Raw genomic sequence first — 27,748 nt, forward strand, 5'->3', positions numbered from 1 at the left:
AAAGTGCACAATGGGTAAAAATGCACAGCGAACTGACTCCCCTGCAATTGTCCTTTAAAGTAGATTTGTTCTCCATTAAAATAGCCAGCTACTTTCTTTTAAAAACACAGTTTTGTTTTGAGTAGCAAAATACAACAAAAGACTTTTTTTTTTCTATTCACCCATCATGTTATGAATTATTTATTCAGCATATCTTTTTTCCAGAGATACGTTCTGTTTAGAGAAACTCTGTAAATGGGACTTTATTCCTTTTATAGTGTAAGGAAGTAGTTAATATTTTGTTACCGTTTACAGTAAAAATAAAAGATAGTATTGGTAACAGCAATAAAAACACTGACATTTAAGCACAATACAGAATCATATAATCTGGCAATAAAATCATATGGTTTACAGGAATAGAAAGACACCAGATGGTTACTGTATATGAATGCAAAATTGAGCGAGGCTCACAGGAGAAGAATATTTGTAATTTATGCCCCTAAGCTGCAGTCATTTGACAGCATCAATATTTAGTTTCACATAAAAAAATTAATTGTGCTAAATATTGATAAAAGTATTGTATTCCTATTTGTTACGGTATAATAAGAGGGCCTAATGCTTATTAAGCCATTAAATCTGGAGATGAAGGCAAGACCTCTACAAGAGCGTAATCTCCAGGAGAGACTAAAAGGTCCATTTTAAAAGATTTTCCCTGAAGAAACTGTTATGAGAAGAAAGGCAGAAGCACTGGCAATGTGTGCTGAAAAACTGAAAGGGTTTCCATAAACAAGAAAACCTTTATCTTTCAGTAACATGCAAAGTCTGCAGCTGCAGGAAAAATGCCCAGTTCCCCAACAGACTGTTTTCTGGAGATGATCCCACAGGGATCATCCTCTCATTTAATGATAGCAGAAGCAGCTCAGCACACAGTTGGAAAAGGCAATGGAAAAGGTGGCTGTGAATTACACTGGATTAAATTTAAGCACCTTTTCTGAAAGCATGCTGGATGAGCCAGAGTTTTTGTTTGCATGGATTAAAAAGAAGGATGCAGTCTTCTGCCTGCCAATACACCTGTGGCTTTCTTCAAAGCAGTCTCCAAGGAAGCTACTCCTCACGCTGACCTGCATGTGAGATGCAGACAGCATGGGGGAAAAGCAATCAGACTACACATAGGTAAGATAGAGTGTAGCAGGAGCCAGGTCTTCCTCAATTACACTTTTGTTGGGACAGTGTCAAGGGAAATTAGGAAAGAATTTGACCCTAGATCTCCATGAGAAGAGATTTCCAAAGAAGCAGAAACTTGAAACTTTCTGTTCAGCTCAGACCTTTTCACATTCTCACTGACAGTACTACTTACAACTGAAGCAATTCTCTGCTCCCCTCTCTAATTTTGTGTCCTGGTTTGAGCCAGGATGAAGCCACTTCATCACTTTGGTAATTGGCTGGTATTACACAATCAGAAAAATCATTCTTTCCCTTGGCCAGAAGTCCTGATATTTTACAGTCTTTCATCCTTCCCCAAAGAGTTTTAAAGAAGATCTCTGTCCCAGTTCGTCAGTTAATGTGTACAGGAAAGGTTCTTCAGTTTCATTTCTCCGTTTCTCTTTCCTAACTAGTCACTAACCAGCTTAAAAGAAAAAAAAAAAAAAAGAAAAAGGTTTTGTTTTAATTTGAAATTTGGAATCCAAGCAATCAAGCTTAAACATTACAGATAATTTCATTGCTCTCACCATCACGCAAATTTAACCCGTTCCTGTCACTCACCATACATGCCTACTGATGGCAGCCTGCAGGCTATGAAAAACCGCACTGCTCTCCAGCTTAGCTGACTCATTTCATTTACAAAGAGGAAATGCTTAGAGAGCTCCAGTTACATTCTGCAGAAGTGAGTGTCACCTGCTTATTCCTTTTCATTCTATAAATATGCTGGTATGTAACTGAAATAAATCAGCTTTCTATGGAATAGGATTGTGACATGATGAAATAAAAAGAAAAAAATCAAATTAATCATAGTCTTTACCAGTATTGCATATTGCTCTGGAAATGGTCTGTAAATCTGGCTTCCAGATGAACTTACTCAAAGTCCTTCACCAAGAAGAAAAACAAACCTCTTTTTTTAACAGGGAGTATGAATAGCATCCAAAGGGTCAGGTCTTAATCCTGACTGAAGTGAAGCCAGTAGCTAAGAGATGTCAGTCTTTCAGCCTTTCTGACTTCATTTCATTTCATAAAAGAACTGGATGTTTAGGAGAAACTTAACAAGACCAGAGAGCTTCTATAATTACTGCAGGGGAATGCAGGCCAGGGTCCTCATTTGACAGCTTTTGGCTTTGCATAAATGTACTCTGATTAGCATCGTCAGCATCCAGCTCATCCAGTGGAGAGAGAGCAGAAAAATTTTCTTAAATAATAGTAACCAGAAGAGTGGCATTTTGGTTTTGAAAGTTTAAAATCTGAGATGTCAAATACTAGAAATATACAAAAGTTAACAGCTGTTCCAGAGCATACATCAGTAGCGTTCTGCATTATTCAAGACCTGTGCAAAGATTAATTATATAAATTTCCGGTGCTTGTTAGGGATGGACTTTTACTAATAGTCAAGCTTTCAAGCAGGCAAGATTCAATCAAAGAAACCATGAGCCTTATCCTGTTTAAGCTGAAAAACATCACAGCTACAGCACCACCAAACAAGGTGACTTGAAATTAATAAAATGTTAGAACAGGATTAAAAGGAGTTTGGAGTTTTAATAGAATGACTCAAGAATTTTACACCAAACTCACACTCAGGACACACCCACATTCATTCAGGAAAAAAACTTTTGGAAGTTTAGAATTAACATCAAGATACTTGAAGAGGAAATTTTGGAGTGAGCCTCCAAGGGTTGATAGGGAGCCAGAGCAGAGAAAGTCCCACATCTCCATTGCTGTGTGAAGGAGTATTTTGCAGAGTCTTCAGGAGACAAGACACTTGATAGCAGGTTTGGTGGCAGCTGCAGGTCACACAGTCAAGCAGACCAGTCAGCTCATTTCTAGCCACCAAATATTTGTATGAGAAGTGAATGCTCTTCACTATTGCCTAAAGGTTTTTACTTGTATGCCCATGGATTATTGCCTAAGACACAGAGGTAGTGACTGCCCTTAACTAACCAAATTTTGCAATTTGATCAGAAAATCTCCATGTAAAATGCATTTGTTTCCTATGAAGCTGTGACTAAAGCTTTGTCCATGTGATTGCCTGGGAATACTAGACAAAAAGGATCCTGGACACACAGACGGCACTAGCAGCACTTGCATCCTCTTTAGAAACTGCTTGTGAGCAACCCATCTCCAGACTCACCTGGTGCTGGCAGTAATACTGGGATGAAGAACAGAAATGGCCTTGACCAGGAAGAATGCTGCTAAGTGCTGAGCTGGAAGGCACTGGTATCAGTATGTCAGAAAGCAAAAGCTGAAATCATAGCTGGAGGAACAGGTGGCCTTGTGCTTCTCTGCAGTGGGGACGCAGAGCATGACTTCAGAACAAGTAGCTGAATGTCTGAAAAAAACCAAAAACAATATAAGGAGGAAATCAACAGCAGTGAAACTTTTGTTTGAAGCTGCTCAATAATAGCACTTACATGTTTTTATGTCCTTAGATGGACTGCCTTCAGCTTGTCATGAAAAGCAGCAATAGCCGATACATGCAAACCCAGGACACCTTGTTTTCAAAACCTGACGAGCCCACAACTAGGTTTGCAGTACTGACCTCTACTGCAAAAGCCAACAGTGCTTGTTTATTCAGAATAGAAGCTGTCAATACTTTAAGAGCCAACCAGGAGACACCAGTTCAATGTAGATGGTGTCTAAGATTAATGCAAATGCCACACAGCATAAAGTGGCTGTGCAGAGCAGGCACATTTTTGCTTGCACCTTTGGAGTCTTTAGGTTCCAAACATCAAGCACTTGTATTCAAATAATTTCAAACTTTGTACATTTGTACATTTTGTACACTTGCACATTTTGTGCATTTGATGACCTGTAGCTCTGCTACAATTTGAACAGATATGAATTTCAGGCAGTAGGCACTTCAGGACAGAAAAGGACAGCACCTGATTTGGATTTGCAAGGCAAAGCGAGTCAGCGCTCAGGCTCAGCTGCCAGTTGCAGCTTCATTTACGAGAAACTGTGCAGGCTGAAAGTGAAAGGCACTTTTTCTTATCTACAGATCTCTCTAGTCAGACTATATGCTACCTAGCTTCTCTTAAAAGACAATATTGTGATTACTAACAAACAACCTTAACTAGGTTAAGTATTTTCATTGTTACAATGAATTTTAAGGCAGAGAGAGTATTAAATAGTTGAACCTATGTTTTGGCAGTGACCATTGGTTAATTTGCATTCTGGTACCTCTGGCTCTTCTTTTGCTGGGAACTCAGTGGTGCTTTGGTCCACTGCAAATCACAAGAGGCTCCAGCGCTCCTGAGTGGAGCTAAGGAGGCTGAAGCACAGTTGGTGTGGCATTCATGCTGTTATTTGATGCAATCCCTTTTACACTCATTTCTGCCAAATCAAATACTTGGGTGAACATCTAGGCCATGGGAAAAATATTCTCCAGACCCCTTTTTTTGCCTCCATCCAGGTTGGTTAACAATGGTTAACCATATTGATGAAGGAATTAATAGCTATGGACAGGTATTGTTCAAATGCAACTAACTGGGCTGGTCCAAATCACTCCCCAGTTTCATTGCTCTGCTCTGCCTGGTAAAATTAAGCACTCAGGTATATAGGTTAGACTCAGCATATATAATGTGTATAGAGTTCAGAAAATACTTTGACTGGCACAGTTAAATTACAGTATATGCTGTCTATAAAATCAGCACTACTTATTATCAACCTACTGGAAGAAGAGGACGTAGGACCTAGGGGTTCTAATTGACAAGCAGCTGAACATGAGTCAGCAGTCTGCCCAGGTGGTCAAGAAAGCCAATGGCATCCTGGCTTGTCTTAGAAATAGTGTGACCAGCAGAAGTAGAGGGGTGATTGTCCCCCTGTTCTCAGCACTGGTGAGGCCACACCTGGAGTATTGGGTCCAGTTTTGGGCACCTCAATTCAAGAGAGGTATCGAGGTGCTGGAGCGAGTACAGAGGAGGGCAACAAAGCTGGTGAAGGGCCTAGAGAATCAATCTTATGAAGAACGCTTGAAGGAGCTGGGAATGTTTAATCTGGGGAAGAGAAGGCTGAGGGGAGACCTCATCAGTCTCTACAACTACCTGGAAGGTCATTGTAGAGAGGTTGGTGCTGGTCTCTTCTCACAGGTAATTAGCAACAGAACAAGAGGGAATGGCTTCAAGCTGCAACAGAGGAGGTTTACTCTGGACATTAGGAAAAAATTTTTCACAGAAAGAGTGGTTAGACACTGGAATAGGCTGCCCAGGGAGGCGGTTGAGTCACCATCCCTGGATGTGTTGAAGGGTTGTTTGGATGTGGTGTTGGTGGATATGGTTTAGGGGAGAACTTTGTAGAGTAGGGATGATGATTAGACTCTGTGATCCCAAGGGTCTTTTCCAACCTGAATAGTTCTATGATTCTATGATTCTACTGATTCTTCTGACTTGGGCCGTGTTCTGAAAGGTACATGTGCCTTCTGAGACATGCTACATACTTAAAAGTCTTCTTTGGTATCAGCCTGAGTAAAGGACCTAAGTGACTTGCAAAATCAAGGCTGGGAGGAACAGTCCTTATTAAGAAAAATCTCTAAAGTTCACAGTCACAGAAGTGTTCATTTAAATAGTGCCACATTTTACTCAAAGTTGGCAGTTTTCAGTGCATGTCCCTCCTGCTTGTAGATACTTTCTCTTCTGTTTCTTATAAATGTCATTCTGGCTGGACACATGATCAGCTGTGGAAGACAGAAATTCCAGCCAAAGGAAACAGAACTGAAAGTAATTAAAGCATCTTCTTCATTCATCCTCTGCTCTATAACCTAGATAGAGGCATTTCTTTCTAAAGGCTGCATTTCCCAGTTGTAAAACAACAGCACTCCCTCCACCAGTACTTCTGCAATCTTCATCACACAGCTGTGGAGCGTTGCAAACATTTGTAAAGGGTACTTGCAAGGTCAGAATAAAAGCAGTGCCATGAAGTTCTTACTCCTAAACAGCAGAGAAAGTTTAAGTTTCTGTTCTTGAGTTCAAAGCAGTTTGCATCTTTTGCTATGACCTCAACCTATAGCTTAAGATCTGTAATCTTGCATTACATTCCTGGTACATGAGTAGGAAAGAGCATACTGGTGCTTTGTTGTTTCATCGGTAAGGTTACAGACAGATGCTTTAGGAGCAATGCTTTTATCTTTCCTGGTAGCCAAGTTTCCATCACGGTGTTCATTTCACTGGTTTTCATTCACATTTTATATTACCTGTGAATGTCTGATTATACAGCACTTCAACTCAGTAGCTCTAAAGTTGTGTCTTTCTGCTGCAGCTCAGTATAAATGGGCAGACCGTGCATTTCAGAAGACAAAAAATGAACAGGCTCTGCATGAAAAGGGAAGTGGCAAGTTGTATCCTAGATCAGCCCAGGTCCTCTAACCCACTCAGGTATTAGGGAGCTTCTGCCGCCTGTTCCCAGCTTTTACCAAGTGCTACAGTGCCATAGCTTGGCCCCTGTGGAAGCAGGTTAGCTCTGATCGTACTAGCACTAGATTTCTGTGAAGGTGGGATGAGCCATCTAGATTGCAGACCTAGAAAACTGAGGTTTATCTAAACGTGGCCAAATGCCTTGGGAGGAAGGCGTGCTCCCTCGGCCACAGAGCTGTCTCTGATGACCCAGTGCCTGGACTGAAGTATTTCCTGCTTCCTTTTTTTTTTTTTTTTTTTTAATTCCTCTCTTCTTCCTTCAGTTAGCACAGACCCTGCAATAAAACACCTCATTCTGAATGAAAGGGAACTCTTTATTGTGTTGCAATTATAAAGCAACAGACAACTTAAACCTGGGAGGCCATGCAGCTGCATTTCAGCAGGCAGGAAACGTTGCATAGACACAAAGTGTTGCAGGCACAAAACCCGAGACTACTTGTAGTTAACCCTCTGCCTTGTGAGTGAAGAGGTTGGACATAAATTCCATATGTGGGCTTAGTTTCCTCACTTCCCTAGAACTCAGGACTATTTGTACTTCTTTCTGGTCCAAACCTGAATTTTAACATTTATTGGCTATGACAGCTAAGACCGAATACTCATGTTATCTCACCAGGATACATGCTGTATTTACAGAGTATTCTAGGAAATGTTAATTAGTTCCCATTTTCATCTGAAATACAATTACATTAAAAAGTGGGGTTTATTTGCATAAAACACCAATTCAGTATGTTTCTCCTTCCTTCAGTTTCTCTACAGTTTGATTTTTTTGGGACAACTGCCACTATTTTTCAAACTGAATGAACTTTCAACCTCATCAGTTTTATCCAACTGCTTATCAGTGGAATCATTTGTGGGAATGTGGGCGTTTCCAACTTAAATATGGGAAAATCAGGCTCAAATCCCTTCCTGGCATAAGAGGGACTCACAGACATGCTTGTAAAGCTCATTTTTAAATTATGACCTCACCACCAGCCTGTAGAAGAAAACTGGTCTTCCTGAGAACTTGCTTTAGTTGACAGAAAGGCATTCAAGAGCCATTGACCTATGGAAAGAATGGGACTTGCATTTAAGCTTGCAGATGGGGCATGATTTGAGAGAGGTGGGCCATTGAATTCTGGCTCAGCTTCAAATACCACTTATGTAGCTTATCTAATCACTGCCTAATGCACAATATGTAACAGCACTCAGAGGAGGCACCAGAATCCAGTGTTTCCCACTTACTGGTGAGTGCTCTAGCTGTTAAGCTCCAAGTCTCTCTTGGGTAACAAGTACTCCTCCTTCCCTTTCCATGAGGAGAGACCTCTACTTAGTATTTAGGACACTTTCCAGAAAAGGGAGGAACCAAAGTTTCACTGCCCTCTTGCTGAGCAGGGACACAAGTCTCACTTTTTCATGTACTCAAAGGGTCTTGTAAGTAAGCTGCCCCAGCAGCACTCTCTTGGCTTCCTCCATTTTTAAAAGAGTGCCATTCTTCAAAGACCAATTTTTGAACAAGTTCCAAAGGGGGAAAAGCTTCAGACACACCTTACTGGCTGCTCGCATGGCATACTGGCTGCTTTGGGTCTCCTTCTTTCAAAGAAACTCAGCTCTCAATGTGCACCATAGAGGACCATAAGTGGGTCCAACACTTTATCTCAGAAACTTCAAACTTTTGTTGGGCAATGCTCAATGTTGTGGTGCACTTCTCTTTTGCCTGTTAGCCTAATTCATTAGTGTAAGGTCACCAGGCAGTGTGTTTCAGAGCAGGGCTTGAATCCATGTTGTAATTTAGTGCTCAAACTAAGGGATTATCTTTTCTTGCTGGGCAAGAAATCTGTAAATATAAAGCACAAGGCTTTGTCATACACAAATGACATGCATGGTTTAAACAGCATGTAGTATTGTCTTTCACCTGGTGAACCTCCCTTGCCACCCTTTAAAGACAAGCAAAGCAGGTCTTTGCAGTTTGAATTGCCCTGGAAAAGCCTGTGTGCTTCTTGGATTCAGTTTTTTATAATTTCCTGTATGGATGTATTATGCAAGTACATTCCAACTGTGTGCAATGAGATCACTGACTAAAGACATAAACAACATGAGATATAGTGGGGGATGAAGAGGCTGGACACTACTGACAATAACTTGGGTAATAAAATAATCGAGATGACAGGATGAATTTTTACCAGACTGACTGAATACTCAATGAGAACATAATTGCAGTGATCATCCTGACTCTTCTCTAAAGCTCAACTCATGACAGATAACAACAGGTAATAACAGAAAGATAGTAATGATCTTGTGAACTCTGAGCTTGTAATTACTTGAAAAGTAATAAGCTGGAATGCTTTTACTAGATGTCTTCAGCACGGAGGGATGAAACATGATTTTTCCATCCAGCAGAGGGGGCTTGGCAGTAAGTTTTCTAAACACAAACCCAAATGATTTCTTTGGAAAGTGAGTAATACTAAAATTTAACTGACTTTTATAGGAACTTGCATAGTATTATAGATAAAACCAGAACTTCCTACAAACAAGATATTCAAATACACACAATTCAAATTAAATGTTGTTCTATCTTTGTTTCCCTTACTTCCCAGTGTGGCTTTTCTATTTCAGCAGAAAGTCCTTGCAGTTAAACCTGACAGTCACAGTGTGCAAATAAAGAAGTTTTTGCTCTTAATTCCTTTGAAAAGCTGAGCCCACATTCCTGTTGAACCTTTTCCTGTAAACTACTTCAACATACGTACAAAAAAAAAACCAGGGAAGACACTGAGGTAAACTCCTGGGAGAAAGCTTTCCAAGCCACCACAAAGCTGTGTATTTGAAGGCATGAAAAGTCATTGGAGTCATCCAGGAGTCTGCAGCACAGTTATCAAGTTATTTGAGACCACATCATAGTTTCAAACAGCAGACATAAACTGGATGGCCACAAGATCCACTGGCAACCTCACAATATGGGTGAGACCAAAATCGGATGTCATCCAAGGTGGTGGTGTACAGAAGCACATTCAAAGATAATGCTTAGGTTAGATTGCACACAGTGTTATGTCAAGACAAAAGAATGACACAAATTTATCTTGAAATTAAAACAGACTGGCTAGTTTTCTGGTAAATTCTTCTCTTTCAATTGGATTTGTCCCACAAATACTGTTTTCTTGCTTGATTTGCACTCCCATAGAAGAAAAGTGCAGGCAGGTGCATTTTGAATATCTAGGAATTATATTATAATGCCATTATATTCCCTTTATTCCTTCTGATGAATAGTTTTACTCCGTGTGGGAGTACTTGAGTGTCACTGTTCAGTGCTGTTCAAAATCTGATTATTTCTATAGAGAACTAGCTGCCAATGTTAATGATAGAGTCTGGTAACTAATTATATTCACCTTTGTATCTCTAGCTTCTGGTGAAGGAAACATTGAAAATAATGATGCATTAGAGTAACTTACAGTGAAATTCATACCAGATGCAAATGACTCACCATGACCAATAGGGGTGCAACCTCTTCCCTGGCAGGGCTGTCCTGTTCCAGGCACAGCAGCAGTCATCTCGCAGGGTTGCTGGCAGGTGCTGCCCTCTGCAGCAGCCGGGGCTCTGCCCACTCCCTGGCCTCCACGGTCAGTATGGTGAGCTCTTCTCAGAAGGCATCATCTCAGCAGCCACTCTGTGTTTGTGTGGTACAACAGTTGCCACCGATGTAACCCAGTTCATTTTCCTTAAGAACTAATATACTGGGGAAAAAAAAAATAACATGGGGGAGGAGGAAGATGAGAATACTGGTCAGCTGGTGAAATAAAATTACCATTTATTGTGCACATAAGATTGTCTAATAAACCTCCTATTTGGAAGTGGATGTACTATGTATTGACATACTATGTACCACCATATTTCTGACAGAAGAAAAAGATGGGTTGTGAGGAAGGAGCATGTGACAGGTTGCTGTGTGTTCTCATCCCCCAAACCATGAGCCTAGTTAATAGCACCAGCTCTGCTAGATGGTGACCCCCTGCCCTCCTGCCTTTGAGTCCCCTCATCCACACCACATCTGCAACACTTCAAACCATTGCTCTCAGTTCCCCCGGTCTTTGGACCCACTGTCTTCCACATTCTTTACCCCACTTCTCTAAATCCATTTCAAAATCTCTCCCTTCTCTACAGAGCTGCTTTTCTTCTCACAAAATAAAAATCTCCAGCCTTCCATACCAGAGCATCCCTTCCCTGACGCACAACAACATCCTTCCTTGATCTTCCCTTTCTGCCTGCTTGGAATCACCTGCTTTCTCATAACCCTCAGTATCTCTACCGCTGCCCCTGCCTTCTGGCCCAGCGTCTGGTCTCCCAGTGTCAGCCACCCCAGTTTCCTTTGGCCTCTGCAGTAACCTGAGCTCCTCTGGTGCACTGTGTGAAAACCCCGACTCCTGCTTTTCAGATGGGAGGATTTCAAAACATACCAAGTCCTCCCCCATTCAGACCTGGAAGAGCAGCAAAAGAGGACTTGCCTGAGGGAAAGAAAATGGGTGCCTTCATAAAGCAATGCATGGCATAGCACTGCTGAGTGAGGTGCTGGAGAGGATTGAGGAAGAGAAAAGAGAAGAAAGGTGGGCAATTATGAGAATTTGCAAGACAAAAAGAATCTACTCTGATGTTAATAACCTGAGTCAAATTACAAGGAGGCTGAACTTCCCAGAAAGGAAGTTCACTAACAAGGAACCATAGATAATCTTCAGATGCTAAACTGGAGGAGAAGGTAGTCTTAATTCGCAGAAAAAAAACCCTGTACAAAGTATACTTAATATCAGAGAGAGAGAAAGCAAAAAACAGAAAGCATCTTGAAACTAAAAAAGGTATTAAACCGAAATTACAGGAAGCAATTATAAAACATCAGGCTGCAAAGCAGAAAAAGGCAGAGTGGAGTAAATTTTAAACCCGGGACTCTGGGATTTATTCACACGGAGAAAGGTCAGATGGGGACAAGCTTCCAGCAGCATTATAGAAGAAGCCAAAGAGGAGTTAGCTGGGACTAGCACAGAGGGAGTACAATAAATGAAAAAAAAAAATCAACACAACAAACCAAACAGAAAAGGACTGTGAACTGGAGGAGAGGAGACAGGCTAGAAATTAAAGAGGAAAGAAAGAAGCAACTTAATAAATATTGCATGGGATAAAGAGAGGACAAAGAACAGAACAGCCTATTCTAGGTCAGCTCATTGCAAACCTGCAAATCTCTGAAATCTGCTTTATTAATTGCCGGTGCCAAGTTCAAAGCTGTATGGGTACAGAACTTTTCATATGGAGAGGCAACTATTTGTGCAGGTTCAAAACGGACCAAGGAAAACCTTATCTTAATGGCAAAGGATGTACCAAAACTGACAAGTAGTGCAATGACATCTGACAGCTTCAAACATCAAATACTCTAGGGTGAGTGAGACCCTAGATGCTGCTGACCTAACAGCTACTAGACATTGCTACTGATGTTATTTTAACAAGGGCATAGCTTCTTCCAGCTCAGTTCATCTTTCCAAAGATGCTAATTCTTTGAAGGAACATTAGGTGCATTAGAAAATGTATTACAAGTGAATACATTATTGTCTCCCTTCCATTCATCATATTTACACATATATTCTTTAAAATAAAATTAAAAAACAAACATAAACCAACATAAACCGACTCTTTCCTGAGTCTTATTGCATATGAAAGGAAAGCAATGAAAATTTGGTTTATAGGCCATCAAGAGATGCAAGTAAAAGCCCAGTTAACGTATGATAATGTAAATCCCAAGAACTTTGACATGAAGGTCTAACAAACATCCAAGAAGCCAGACTGTTTTGCAGGCATGGATCATCAATAACCACACTACTTAACAAGAAGTCCAAAGAGTCTCGTTGGTCTCCTGTAAGAGCATTCCCTTAGGACAACAAAAAACACTGGGTCATATTCAGTTTGGTTCCTCCAGGGATGAATGGAGCCCCTCTTGATATGGTACAAAAAGAGAGGTAAAAATACCCAAGGGTGTCTGTGCTGAGTTCCCAGTGACTGCAACGGCTGAGTCACAGTGGGTTCTTGGACAAGCAGGGGAGTTTTAGCAGGAAACCGCCCACCACTTTATTTACAGCTCCATTTCAACTATGCCATTCGACTCAGCTCAGTACATGATTTTTATCACTTCAGATGTTCTGGATGCACTTGCACAGAGACACTTTCCAAAAGGCCACATACGTTTAGCGTAATTTTTATAATGAGTTTCTATACATTCACTTTAGATGGAAGAAATACTGCCCCTTCTACCTCCAGTACAAAGGTACCTTTTCTCCATCCACTCTGATTTGGTTGAGTCATACCTGACCTGCATGCATGTTTTGCACTGCTTAACTGTGTCTGTTTAGAAACTAGCATGCTGTCTTTGTATACCTTAGGAGCACAGGCAGCTACAGCAGCACAAAAGCACTTAGCTCCAAAATGTAGACAATTCTGGTATCTCATCATTAGTCTTAAGCAAGGCAGGAGCTCAAAGATCCAGAAAAGGTGGGAGAAACCACAGTTCTGCCAGCTTATCCTGCCTTAACTCAGTGATCTTTACATTCAGCACCTGGAGACTGAGTCCTGCTCTCCCACATATAGCATATTATCATTCTGGCAATCAGCATAATTAAAACAACAACAAATTTGTATCAAAAATCCATTCTGGAATGCTAGCTTATTTGTGTAATATAAGTATAATAAAGGTATATACAAAGTCTACTTTTATACCTTTCTTCTTTGTAAAATACAGAATTATCTATAGAAAACTATGTTAAAAAATGTAATTGTTTGCGAAGTCTAGCCCTTAAAATTTACACAGGACCTTCCTTGTCCTTTCCTGCAAATTCGGTCCTAGTTTTGTAAAAGTTAAGATCACACATTTCACCAGCACCCCTGCGTCACCCAGCACACAAATGTGTGAGTGGGCAGATTTGAAGTTGCCTATGCAAATCTGATATTGCCCAGTTTTTCAGTTCTTGGCTTTGTAAACCAATAAAGTCAGTGCAGTGTGTGCACCAGTGCACAAGACAGGAGGAAGGCTGTGGTTGGTATGTGCTGTACTGAAGTGCAAAAGTGCTAATTAGGAGAAAAGGAAATGGGGGTAGTGATTCTCTGGAACAGAGATGAGGTCTCTGCACAGCCTCATGACTGCACCAAAATGCCGTTTTCAGAGGGGAATGGCTGCTGAATCCCCGGTCATGAGGACTTGTCTCCATTCATGGGGTGCTCCCTGGCATAGTAATCCCAGCAGAGCCCAACACTGTGAGGCAGACCCTCCCGCCCACATCTGCTCCTTCCTGCACACACATGCCACCGTGTTTCTCCCACCCTGAAAAACGAGGCTGGGAGGAGATAAGGGGAGAGACATAAAAACAGGAAGAAACTTCAGTGGGACCCATTTATCTCGGCATACACCAGTATACAGAAAAGCTTAAGCAAATTAGAACCAGACACTTCTGGGAAGTTGCCAGTAACACCCTCAGTGTTGCAAAGTTAAGGTATGAGTGAAATTGAGAAAGGGAATTCTCTTAAAGCTGTTTCTAAATACCCAGTAAAAACACCAGCAGCATTGCTTTGGCAATCTCCATTGGCAGCTTGGGACACTCAGGATCACTTTTTCTTTTTTATGCTACACTGGTTCATTATCTAAAACCAGGTTCAGCTTTAGCCCTGCCTTTCAAATACACATTTCAGAGATCATCATGTGCGGAGCAGAGAAAGGATGCTGAGTGAATCACAAGAGACAATCTATTTGCCAAGATCTGCAAAAATTTGCCAAATATTTGTACCATTCTTGGTACAAAGAATGCAGTGGGTCTGATACATGAAGAGGATTCATATGTGATCTGAAACAACTCAAGGAGTGCAACACTGTAAAAACCAATGGGTTTACCTCCCCAGTCTCAAGTCTAGTGCTTCCCTGTCCCCCTCAAACAACACCCCTCCTACCCTTTTACCACTGCCACAACCACATGTTGGCACAAAATGAACTGAAAATAACCACGCTCAGATCTGCCTGCCACCTGCCAGCAGAAAGTGGGAATGCACTGGAATTCAGGGAACTGGAGGCAGGTCACACCCTTGATACCGCAGCTTATCTGCACAGTTGGTATTTTAGAGTTTCATGTATGTTGATCAGTTTCCCTGAAATTAACCTTTTAAAAAAAAGAAGAAAAAAAAAGAAAAAAGAAAAAGAAAAGCCCACAGTCTTTCAGGGGGATCAGAAACCAGTTTCAGGAAACACTACCAGTTTTGATGGTAAACGCAGCCACTGAGAGTAAATTGTGTGTGCACATTGAACTATGTTTTTTATTGGGTTTCATACAGAAACAGAGGAAGAAAAGTGTTGAATGCTATGCAACTTACTGCTGGAATACCACATTGCTATTATTGCAGACTTATCAGTGGTGAGCTATTTTTAGTATGGTCTATGAGCAAGCACAAAGTGAGGACATTTGGATTTTTTCTGGTGCCTAAACAAGGCATGCTGCTTGTTCCAGCTCTGACACCTGGAACCCTCCAGTGCAGGGATCCTTGGGCACAGTGCACTGCCTTGCCCTGGGCTTCCTCCCATGTTGCAGCCCAACAGTTCATGACTGTGTGGGTGGGGGAGAAGAGGATACTAGGAAACTGAAGGTAAAATATGCAAGGAATAAAAAGCCAGAATGAAGAAGGAGGGAGTTAGGTGGTGTTCCTTCAGCTAATTCAATTTTTTGTAACAAAAATTTATCTACAGGTGAGCTTCAAGAATGTTTTTGGTGTTCATCTTCTAAAAAATAAGCTATTTTTAGCAGTTAAGCTAAGGTCTGGGCCCCACTGGTCTGTTCCTGGTGCAAGGCTACTTTTCCATTTTGCTAAAAACATCTGCTTGGAGACCTTTGCCCAACTGTCACTAGCAGCATTTTGAATGAAGAAGTCTAATGTGAAGTCACTTTTGCATCCTTCCATAGCCATGGCATACTCATCACATTCCTATTAACGAACCAGCACATATTACTGAACAAAGCATTCACCTTGCTCAACAAAAATTCCTAAGAAACACCCTAAGATCACAGACACGGTGCCATTGTTACTGTGTTTATATACCACTATAACTGGGAATCTTCTGAAGAGCTCTTATGAAGCTCCTGACCAAGTCTTTAACAAAGAAACCAAAACTCTCCAAACATTTGCCCCTGAAAAAAGCATATACTGTCACTAGGGACTTGGGAAGATACTGGAGCATTTTTAATGTACCCAGCAATTCTGGGACCCTGGCAGGCCTCTGAAACTAGACAGACCTCTCAGGATGTGCAGGACCTTGTCTGGAAGTGCTCCACCTTGGCCATGTGTAAGTCACAGCCCTGTGACTTTCCCCAGAAAGGGACAGACTAACTGCACAATCCATACTGCATTAGTATTTTAAACTTTCCTCAAAGATCAGGTAGGGAGGATGTAAACCTATTTATATGGCAAATCATGAGAGACACCACAGTATTTAAATTCACATTAATCAGCTAAGTGGCATTTCTTGGTAATCTTGTAGTAGATACTTAATTGCACTTGTTTGTCTCTAAAAGTTCTTGAGGGAAAAAGTCCCAACACTTGATATTTGAAGAATGAGATCTACTTTTTCTTGACAAGTTATCACCCAGCTAATCTAAATTTTTAAACTGGTGATTAATCTAATTACGGAACTTCAGCTTAGATATGTACTAAAATACAATCAAGCAATCACCTGAAAGCTGCATTAATCTATATCAGACAGGGCTGTAATGTCAGAAATATATAGGTCATTCTGTTTAGAAATAAACCCAGAGAGTCATGGACATACTTTTGGTACTGCTGCAGAAACTGAGAGGTTACTTAGGCCAGACTCCAAATCATGGTATGAGACAGGGCCAGAACAGGACAGGTGGAGCAAAGAGCTAAAGAAAAGTACAAATTTAAACTGTTTGTATATAAGAATAGCTCCAGCCACCTTTTCCAAGAGGTTTTTCTGTGAGTAAAGTTGTATTAGAATGACTTGTAGTTTGAGGTTATCACATGTTATCACTCATCCATTCACTGTTTTTGAAGGTCACCCTGGCAAGCTCTATTCAATTTGTGCATGTGACTAAGTCTAATCCTTCCTCTAGACTCATTATCAGAAATTTTGCCAGTAAATAATAATAGAAATAATAATAATAATAATAATAATAATAATAATAATAATAATAATAATAATAATAATAATAATAATAATAATATAATATTTTATATATAATTTATTATTATTATTTCTATTATTAGGAAGTAATTCTTTAGTGTGAGGGTGGTGAGACACTGGCACAGGTTGCCCAGGTAAGTTGTGGCTGCCCCGTCCCTGGAAGTGTTCAAGGCCAGGTTGGATAGGGCTTGGAGCAACCTGGTCTAGTGGAAGGTGTCCTTGCCCATGCAAAGGGATAGGAACTAGACGATCTTTAAGGTCCCTTCCAACTTAAACCATTCTATGATTCTATGATTTTCATGTTATGAACTGAAATAGCCCTGCAATTGAAATACAGCATAGCATTTCTTCCCAGTTTAAGATAACTGGTAAAAGGACTTCTTACAGTGTCAGAGGGTAAAGCTGCCTTTAAAAAGGGAGTCACCAGAGATGTCAAACCTCCCAACAAGAGCAATTCAGTGAGATGTCTCCAGAACTCCAGGAGGAAATCCTCCAGTCTGGGCACTCTTCCCACTTTGATATTCTCAATTACCTCATTTACTCACAGGGGACATCCAGGCCTGCATGCTAAGCTACCTAATTTTACATAATGTAATATTTATTCTTAATTAACCCAGAAATGTGTGTGGTAAGGTCTGTATCTAAAAAATATAGATCTTTCTAAAATTAGAGAATGTTTCATTAATATTGTTGAATGATGTTTCTAATTTACCACTTTAACAACAGATGCCAGAAATTCTACATTTGAAGGACTTTTGCCTTGTGTCTTGCCAGCTTATTCTCCTGATTCCTAGAAATTCTGCAGGAGTTGGAATATGGTGAAGGTAATCTACTCTGAACACAGCTTGTCAATTTCAGATGTAGAATTGACTGAGGTTTGCAATAAATATGAAGAAGAATGTCTGACAAAAAAGAAAAATCCATTTTTTTTCCTCAAGAGCAATTATGGTGGGGATTTTTTTCCTGTTCTTGGCAAATGAGGAATTAGTATTTGTATTCTGTAGACTGTTGAGCCACCTATCAGGACCTATCCTTTCTCCAGGGACAGAGGTGGAACAGCAATTTGGCTAATTTCTCAATACTTTGAGAAATTAGAATTCATATGACCTATTTCTTGCCTCAGTCTTTGCAGACATGTTACATAATTAGCCAAGGCCATTAAAAAATAATAAAATCTATGGAGGATCTATCCACACAGTAGAATAAAAGATGCACATTCACTAGTTTCTACTTGTTGGGTATAGGAGTTATTAGATACTGCAGGACCCCAATATATTCCATCATCCTAAGAGTTCGAGTGGTTTACAATTTTGAGATTAGACTGCAACTGTAAAAAAGATCTGTCAATTGAGACAAATTATAATCACAGTAGGAATATGGAGGTCAGCATATACATACCAGCATAACAAAAGTTGTTTACTAAAGGCAGAATATTAATAGTGATTTATACAGATCCAAACTGATGACTTCAAGTCTTAAAAATCCAACCAGGTTATCTGACAGTGTCTCAGTGCATTGTGTAAGAAATATGATTGTCCACCTGGATTTGGATGAGAGGCTGCAAGATACTGCTATGCCATCACCTTCTGATTTCTCAGCTTCCTATGTGCTACTTCTGACTCCTATAACAGCCCTGTGTTGGTCTTTGTTCACCTTAAGAACAAGACCACTTTTCTCCTTTTAACTTGAACTATTGAGTCTCCCTACCTGGTTCTGAAATTCAAGGTCTATGTTTCCCCAGCCTGCACTGAAACCTCTGTAGTCCAGTAAATGTATCTGGAAACCAAACTACCTTAATATGATTCTGCTTTGAAATACCCAGTTCAGTATTTATGGCAGCCTGCTCCTTCTGCAATTAACACCAACATTATTTTTAGGCATCCAGAGTTCCTCCATCAGTTGTGGAGTATGCACGTATGTACACACACACACAACACCAAGGAAGACAAAATCACTTGTTCATATGACAGAAACCCCAGAAAGCAGGCTGCCCTTTCACAACACTTTTACCAACAATTTGAGGCTCTCTTTTTTTTTTTTTCACTCAACTAATTACCAAGAAGGATGTCTAAACTACTGAAATGTAGAAAACCCAAACCACAGTTTTGTATGGTTAACTGTTCAGTGTTTGGATTCATGAGACTAATACGAATCTTGATTTGACTTAGTTAATATAAACAAAAGAACTTCCACTGAACATCAGACAGGGACTATTTGCTTGGGCTCAAGGAAAACAGCATTAACAGGCCCAGAAGAAGGAACTAACATAATTTAAAATAATTCCAGAATAGCCAGCTTAGAGAGAAACTTTCCTTGTAGCCTCAGACAGTTAATTTATTACTTATTTGAAGTATAACAGTTTCTATCTCTTGCAGAGATATATTTCAGACAATTCGGACTATCCAAGGGAACTTCTGGGAGTGAGAGGCTCAACTCTTACTCAGGTACTGTTAAGCTTAATTTGCTTAACTTCCAAAAAGAATAGCTTTTCATCCTAGTCAGTAGAAATGGGCACTTCCTCACAACTAATACAGTGATCCCTTTTAGAAGACAAAAGTACTCATTTCTGTCCATCCTAGCTGGATGGGATCCGACATACACGTTACCTGCAGAACACCACAAATTCCAGTTCAGACAACAGTAATTAATTCTGTATGGACAGATGGGTCCTTTTCTAGGTACAGGCATGATGCTTATCAAGGCTTAATATCAAATTGCTGACATCTCAAAATGTATTTTGTTCTTTGCATAATGACTTGTGTATGCTGTGGCAACCGTGCCATACACACACTGTTCTTAGCACTATCTAGCACGATAAGTAGCGTAAAGTGAGTCATTTTAATAGTCATTTTACCTGGAAGTAAATTACTAAAAGGATAAGAGGATGAGAAGTATTCCCTGTGACCATTTTATTATCTCTTAACTTAGAAAATGATAGTTTGGATAGTATGGAAACAAGTATTTCTAAGGAAACATCTAGTCACCACAGTTACATCTTTAGGGCATGTCCCATTTAAATACGTCAAACTCTGACCCTAATACCTAAAGTGGGTGATGGAGGTTCACACTTCTCTCAGTGCTGCTGGTTTCAGTGCATCTGAAAGCAGACTCAGAAACAGTGTGGTATTTAATTTACTTGCAAAATCAAATAATTCCGATTTCAGGGGTTTCGTTTAAATGAAAATTCAGATTCTGGAGAAGAAAACAAAACCCACTAAAACAGGAAGAATGGTATTGTGGTTAAGTTTCTAGTATGGGGCTCTGAAGACCTGAATTGTGTTCCATTCCTAGCCCTTCTGCAGACTAGCACACTCTGTGACTTTAAGCAAATCACTGAATCTCTCAGTGCTTCAAGTTCCCCTTTTCTAAAGATGATGTTGCTGATTTGGTCAGTTTAGATAATGAGGGTTTTCATGTAAGAGCCACCATTTACAGTATCAGCACAAGAGAGGCTCTAACCTCAAAACATTTATAGTAAAATATGTGACCCTATTCACTTGAACTATTCTTACAAGAAAACATTAATTTATTAGACTTGGAAAAAGAGTTTTATAACCCGTTGACAAGTGTCTTCATAACAATAACACAATTGGGCTGATTTAATATTGCCGTATTAATTCCCACACTGATCACCCACTTACTATACTAAATTCTAAACAACATGTTATTCCACAGAGACATTGGCCTGCCAATTAATCCAGCTTCGTAACAGGATCAGTGTCTGCCTCTATTCTCAAAAACTAGGAACAAAGCTGAAATGGGGAGTGCCTGCTGATTTTCTAAACCTTTCAAGGTTTTTTTTTTTCTTTTTTTTTTTTTTTTTCTTCAGAGGACTGTCCCTGCAGGGGGAATGAATTCAGCAGGGTGTGGAGTGCCCCATAGGGAATTTATACTGGGGAATGCCATATGTGGTATCACAGCCTCCTCCCTCTTGGTGGTTTCACAGGCTGAGGAACAGCTTGGAGCACAAATAAAGCTCTTCCTGCATTACATGGCTATTGGTAGAGCTAAGAGTGTGGTCTTTGAAAAACAAACTAACAGGCAAATGTCTCATGTATCCCGAACAGATACAGTATTCTCCTACCTTCAAAACCATCTCCAGAGCCGTGTTTTTTCCCTTGCTGCCTTCTGGCATCCATATTCCCAGTGTTTTCTGAACCCTCTTGCCTTTGCCCTCTTTCTAGCCAGCAAGCCATGCTCCTGCTGCACAAATGCCTATCGACTCCCCATAATTTTCTGTCATTTTCCAATTCAATGTTTATAAATGAGGGATAAGGATTTTTCTATTAGCAAAAGCTGAGTTTGTTCTTTATCCTAGCCTTGGGAGATTTACTGGTATGACCCTTGAGATCATTTACTTTCCTGCCCAAAGAAACAAGGGAGAAGGGGCATGGGATAATATCTCCCAGTCACTTTCTTTCTCCCCAGACTTTGCCTTTGTTTTCTGAGACCATCAGCAGAGAAGAAAAGGAACATAATTTTTTTCTCCATGTGAAAGGGTAGTTTGTGAAGAGAAAAAAAAGGCATTTCAGAAGGAAGCTTTACTTACCAAACAGATTTTAAGTCAAATTCATCTTGCAATACCCAATAAGTGCTTATTAAGCTGAGTGACAGGGTACAGATCAGAATAATCTGAACGGGCAGCAGTGCTTTAAATTTCAGTGGTTTCTAGAGACCTTTTTTCAATGTGAGCGCTGCCCAGCAGCTCTGTAACGGCTCCAAATTTCTGCACTGCCCTCTACTGGGTAGAGTAACCTTATTTCATCCAGTCCTGCTGGCTTGGAGCTCTTTCCAAGGCCCAGATTTTGGGGGTTTTAAGTAGAGGGACGGAAGGTAAGAAAGGAAACAGAAGGAAGGGAATGGTGGGCAAAAGGAAACATGAGTTGGTAAAATTGAAGATGACCCAAAAAAGCTCGACTTGTGGGACCCTCAAGTCTAAAACCCCAGCTCTTTCTATCACAAAATCTTCACTCACTGCACAGGTCTCCTTCAGATATTACAACTGATACCCACTTATCCTGGGCAAGCCTTTTTAAGGCACCTTATGGAGCACCTTGGACCACTCTAATTGTGATTCACAGAGATGATACCAAACTCAGTAAGCAGCAGCCTGGAGCACTTGGCTTTTGGTGTCCAAGCTGACAGGCTTGCTCCATCTTTGTCCTCAGCAACTAGGAGCTCATCTACCCCTTCAAGCTCTGCAGCTTTGCAGCTGAACATTATTACCACATTCCTGCTCAATGAAGAAGATGTTTTGGGCAGACACTTTGTCAGCTGTGCTACTCAGTAGGTGGCAGACAGACTGCATGTGCACCTGGAGGATCTCTCTTTCCCCTGTGATCTTACAAAATTAAAAATTACATGAGAGTGAAACACCTTTCCTGGCATGCCTACAGCAAACTGCAGCCAACCTCCACCACATCTGAGGAACACTTGTGCTGCATTACAGCCATGCTGTGCTCCACTCCTTAAAGCCACAGTGATGGCAGGAGCAGGAAGGCAGCTCAGCTGGGCATCTTAGGGGCTCTGTGAGGAGTTAGAGGATCTGAGCTGTACTTTTGGCTCTGATTTACCTTATTGGGACACAGTTAAGCACTCCAAATTTCTTCTGTTGGAGGGATGGTGGGGAGGAAGGGAAGCTTTCTTGCCTAAGCTTTTAAGGCAAGGCCTGGTTGTTCTACCTGTCTGAACATGAACAGTGCCTTACACGTAACAGCCATCGAATCTACTCACTGCATGGAGCACACTACACCAAAACAAATAGTGCCAAAACACTTCTCACTATTGCATGCTCAAATTCTGAAGTAAGTTTCAGTTCCACCATTCCTTCATGCTTTTGTTTTACACAGAAAAGCAGCTGAGCTTCCCTCCCCCAGCTGTTTATGCCAGACCATAGCTTAAGCTCAGCTGCTCAAAAATTGTTTGAATGAGGATTCTGAGCACAAAGTGAATTTCTGTGCCAGGTCTTAAAATTAATAATCAGCTCTGTTTTTCCAAATTCATGACAACTATACTCTCACATGACAGAGCCTACATAGTAAATTTTGGTGGTTAAAGTATCATGAGAAATTTCCAGGCTCACCTCTTGCACACTGGCTGCACATCACTGTAAGGTGCTGTATTGCCATCAGGTTAATCCAGTCTGTGAAGACACTGGATTTTGAAAAGAATACTCACTCTCAAAGCAGGAAATACATCCTCTCATCTTCATCCCAAAGGACAACTCATAAGTCCTTGCAGGCCCCTGTCCCCTTAATCATTTGACAGAAACATTTCTTTGTCTTTGTCACAAAACATCATATTGACTGCAACAAAACATCCTCTCTCCACTCCTGATGTAAAGAAGCATTTTGGCTGCAAATCCTGTACTGCACCTCATCCTGCATGCCCCCAGCCACATGTGCTCTGGAAGCAATTAATGAATGTGTTGATTCCAGATTCAAGAGTCAGTGGAACTGTTCACAAAGTTCCTGTATTTTTGCACATGCCTATGCAGATGAATTACTGTTCACAGTACATGTTAGGGCACTTGACTTCAAAAGACATGGAATAATCAAAAGAAAGAATTTTGGCCTTTGAAGCAGATGTTGGTGACTACTTTAAGAAACATCTTCTTTGGAAGAAAACCTATTTTACTGGGGCCTCCTTAAGGGAGCACATGAAACACTGGTTCAGTACTTGAGGTTTCAAATCTCCCTCTGGGTGAGCCAAACAACACCCCAAGCCTCCTGCACTGGCTGCTGGCAGTTATAAATACAGCTGGGGATTTGAACAGTTACTGTTAAATCTGATTACCCTGTAGAAAACCCCAGGGAAATTCTGTTTTGAGAACTCAAAACCCAGTGTAATGTCAGCACAGTCCTCTCCATGGAAGAGTTTTCTGAATGTTTTTCTCACTTATTAATAATAATAACCGATAAGTTATTATTGGTCTAAATTTGCTACCCTTCTTGGACATTTAAGTTACATATTAAGCCCTCTCACCTCTTCTGTCCACGCTGACCTGTTAGCTTTGAGGTGAGCAGCTATCTTCACATTAAAACTTCACACGGTGGTTGCTTGCCTTTCTTGCCATTTTTAACCCGCGTTCTGAGGTAGCTGCCAGGTCACCAACCTACCTCTGGTGTCCCCTCGCCTCCCTCCGGCCTCAGAGCCCTCCTGCGCTTCCCTCGGGCTTCCCGGGCAGCACCTCCTGCGGGGCGGGCCAGCCTGACCTGCACCCGCTGCCTGCCGCTACACCTCCCGCACCACCGCTTCGCTGGGGCTGAGCAAGAAAAGCAAAGACTGAAACCAAGATTCAGTCGGACAGCAGAAACGGGGTCACCCGAGGCCGGAGACACGCACCAGCGGCGGGCAGCCCGCGGGGGCTAAAGCTGCAGCCCCCCGGCCGGGGCTCCGCAGCGGGGCCGGGCAGCTCCCCCCGGAGCTCCGGCAGCCCCGGGAACAACCGGCAGGGAGCCGGGCTGGGCTCGGGCCGGGCTCACCGTGACTCATTGGGAAAGTGAAAGTGAAGCGGAGGCCACGTGTTTTCGGAGAAGGCGGGGGAGGAGCAGCCGGGCAGAGCAGCGGCCGCCGCGTTAAATAGAAAGGAGAGGCGATGAGCGGGCCCAGAGCGCTGGAGGTGCCGCCCGCCCGCCCGAGCCCCGGCTCGCTGCGGAGCCAGGCAGGGCCCCGCGCGGGGGATGCTCGCCCGGCCGCCGGGGCCAGGAGTAGCCGCCGGGGCCAGGAGTAGCCGCCGGGGCCAGGAGTAGCCGCCGGGGCCAGGAGTAGCCGCCCGCCGCCCCCGGCAAGGTAAGGGAGAGTCTTGACGGCGGGGTCCTGGTGAACCGGGACACGCTCCTGCGCCGCAGGTAGAAAAGGTCAGATTTCGGAGGCACGGGAGCCCTGCCTGTTGTGCAGGAACGTGGTGGCTTTGGGGGTTTTTGCCTTTTTAAAATTTTTGTTGTTGTTGTTATATTCCGCCTCCCCCCCCCCCCCGCATCCTTTGGCTCCATGTCCGTGCTGAAGACGGAGCTCTCGTGCCTGCTGTTAAACTAGCGGGAACAACAACCCAGCCAACGCGCAGCGGGGGTCGTAGGGCACCGCTCTGCTCCCCGGCCCCGCAGCCTCGCCACGCGGTAGAACCGGCGCAGCCCCCGGGGCGAACCGGGACCCCCGCAGGGGGAGCCCAGGCTCCCTGGTCCCGGACGGCGGCTCTGGCTCTCGGAGGGCTGGCGTGCCCGTGTGTGCTTTGTGCCACTTGGAAAAGGCACCTCCAACTGTCTCTTGGCAAGAGATGGCTCCTGCTAGGAAGCCCCGCGATTTTCAGATCTCGGGCTTAGTGGTTATTTCTCACCAGCGTGGTCTGATTTTTTTTTTTTTTTTTAATTTTTTTTAACTTAAAATACGGAGCGATAATCCTGGCCCAGTAACTGGAAAGATCGACATCAGTTTACTTCTGCTGTGTAAAGAAAGCCCAATGCTACTTTCAGCCTGTTACTTGCCAGCATAAGGATTTTACAACCCTCTGCTGTTTCAGTTGTTAAATTAGCAGACAGGAATCCCGCTGCTTACTTTCTTTGAAATCCTCATTAGCATGTTACCCTGAACCGTAAGATGGCTGAGGGGTTCATTTCTGAGAATGCTTCAAGGTTTCTCAACAAGCTGCTGCTGCAAATCTATATCTGACTGTAGGGATAAATCCTAAAATCTATGCTTGCCAGTAAGGTCAAGGCAGCCAGCAGAGATGTATCGAACCACACTGTCAGAGCAGACATTTCAGGCCAAACTCATTCCTGGTGCAGCACTGCTAATTCCTTTGAAGTAACACGAGGGATGAATTTAGTCCCTCATGCTGAAAGATCTATCAATAGGAAGCAATTTAGATTGGGCCACTTAAAGTGCATGTAATACAAAAAAGAGAGAGAGACCGAGGAGTAATGCTTTAAGGGTTCACAGAGGTTGATTTGTGTAAGCTAGTGAGGTTGTAGCACTGCTGTCCCAAGGGAAAGTTGGGGGAATGGGAAATTGCTTTTTATGGCACAGGATCAGGTTAACAGGAGAGAGAATAGTAGTTTTAGGATTACTGTGTGAATTGGCAGTTACAGGCTGTCCTTCCAAGTTACACTTTAGTTACACAAAGGCACCTATTCACTTCACCCTCTTTTTTTTTTTGTTTGTTTTGCACAATGCAACAATGCAACTAACATCTCAGTTGGGATAAGGAAGGGAAAGAGGGAGGTGCTGAGAAGTCGGTAGCTCAATTGTAAAACCTTGTTGATTTGTTCTCTAAAAACTGGAGAATCAGATGGAGTGTACAGAAGATAAATGACAGGACCCTCTCAATCAGAAGTTGACTAGCTCTAGGTTCTGATAGGCTTCTGTGAGCTCATAGCAGGGGAACTGCATTATCCTCTGAAACTGTTAATGATCCTTTCTAAATATTTTTGAAGCTTTGGACTTTGCCAGAGTGATAGACTGCTAATCTTGTCAGAAAGGGAGCAGTTGTTTGCCCAGTGTAAATTGGCAAATGAATATTTTATTATTTTATAATGGGTGGGAGGCATGTGAATGGAAGACTTGGTCATTCAGAGATTGCAGCTGCTTTTCTCTGGGGATCTCACATTGTGTCTCTCTGGCATTTCAGAATAGCTGCTGGAAAGCTGCCCTGCCGTAGCCGCTGACGCTATGGAAGACCGCATCCACGGGTCTCGGCTGTAGAATGGTAGCTCACAGCAAGGTGTCAGCAGATAACGCAGTTGCAGCAGACCCGAGATGTCTCCTTGACCCTCCGGCACGGGATCGCTCACAGGCTCGAGGCTACCACGGCCCAGGCCGGCCCAGCACTCTGCAGGCACAGAGCAACACCCACTTCCGAACCTTTCGCTCGCAGGCGGATTTCAGCAGCATCACTCGAGCAAGCAGCCTGCTGGATGCCTGCGGCTTCTACTGGGGACCTCTGACTGTCAGCGCTGCCCACGAGAAGCTGAAGTCTGAGCCTGAGGGCACCTTCCTCATCAGGGACAGCACACAGAAGAATTGCTTCTTTGCCATCAGTGTTAAGACTGCGACTGGGCCCACCAGCATCCGGATAAACTTTCAGACTGGGCGTTTCAGCCTGGATGGCAGCAAAGAGAGTTTTGACTGTCTGTTTAAGCTGCTGGAACATTACCTGTGCTCCCCCAGGAAGGTCCTGGTTACCCCCCTGCGCAAAGTCCGCGTGCAGCCCCTGCAGGAGCTCTGCCGGAAGAGCATTGTGAAGACTTTTGGAAGAGAGAACTTAAACCAGATCCCACTCAATCCTGTTTTAAAGGACTATCTGAAATCCTTCCCGTTTCAGATATAACTAAAGCATTAACTGTACGGGGAGACGTGAGAGATGCGTAAAGAAATCCAGCTTCCTGGGTTTTTTAACATGTTTGACAGTGAGCAAACTTATTTTTGTAGCAATTTACTGTATTTTGGGATGGAACTTGAACACTTGACTTCTTATGTTTACAAAAACTGTTTGCACAAATCTGGGGTTTTAAAACCCTGGCATAATTTTTCTGCTAAGCAGAATATTTTGTTATTTTATACTATTTTTAATTATAGTAATGTAATAAATTTTATTGTGAAAGTTCTTAAGAAAACCCAGCATCTCTGTTTGTAGTTTTAAAAGGTCTGATACCTATCCTGCTGACAAACCTTTAACTGCTAATTGTGTAAGTACAGACAGGTCTCCATGTGGTCCTGCCTGTTGCCCTACTGAACTAGCCTGTTCTAGCACTAGTCCAGCAGACACAGGACTCCTGCCCCAAAAAGCCCAAAATAGAAAGATGCAAGTGAGTAGAAAATGTGCCCAGGAAACTAGCTCTATTCTAAATCCATGAGAGCAGGAACAGTGTAAGACTACAAGGGTGCATAATTTTTTTTAAAGAGTAAATCAAACCCTTGGCTGAGCTAATTGCACCAACTCTGGCTTGCCTTGTTTATATTAAAAGCTACGAGGATCTGA

General features: G+C 42.2%; 1 protein-coding gene and 1 long non-coding RNA gene across 2 annotated transcripts; one reads left to right on the forward strand and one right to left on the reverse strand.

The window, feature by feature from the left end:
* Window positions 1-24,244, reverse strand: LOC127390765 (uncharacterized). The gene is made up of 4 exons (XR_007890948.1): window positions 23,892-24,244; window positions 10,048-10,297; window positions 3,317-3,514; window positions 1-1,606 (listed from the first exon to the last, which is right to left on the reverse strand). It is a non-coding gene; the product is annotated as an uncharacterized LOC127390765 (long non-coding RNA).
* A 280-nt stretch (window positions 24,245-24,524) lies between these two features.
* SOCS1 (suppressor of cytokine signaling 1) lies at window positions 24,525-27,383 on the forward strand. Its single transcript, XM_051632717.1, has 2 exons — window positions 24,525-24,564; window positions 26,399-27,383. The coding sequence occupies exon 2, from the start codon at window positions 26,474-26,476 to the stop codon at window positions 27,095-27,097; it is 624 nt and encodes a 207-aa protein (XP_051488677.1). The 5' UTR covers window positions 24,525-24,564; window positions 26,399-26,473; the 3' UTR covers window positions 27,098-27,383.
* Window positions 27,384-27,748: the final 365 nt, after the last annotated feature.

This window comes from Apus apus, chromosome 14, assembly GCF_020740795.1.
Source record: "Apus apus isolate bApuApu2 chromosome 14, bApuApu2.pri.cur, whole genome shotgun sequence".
NCBI lineage: Eukaryota > Metazoa > Chordata > Aves > Apodiformes > Apodidae > Apus > Apus apus.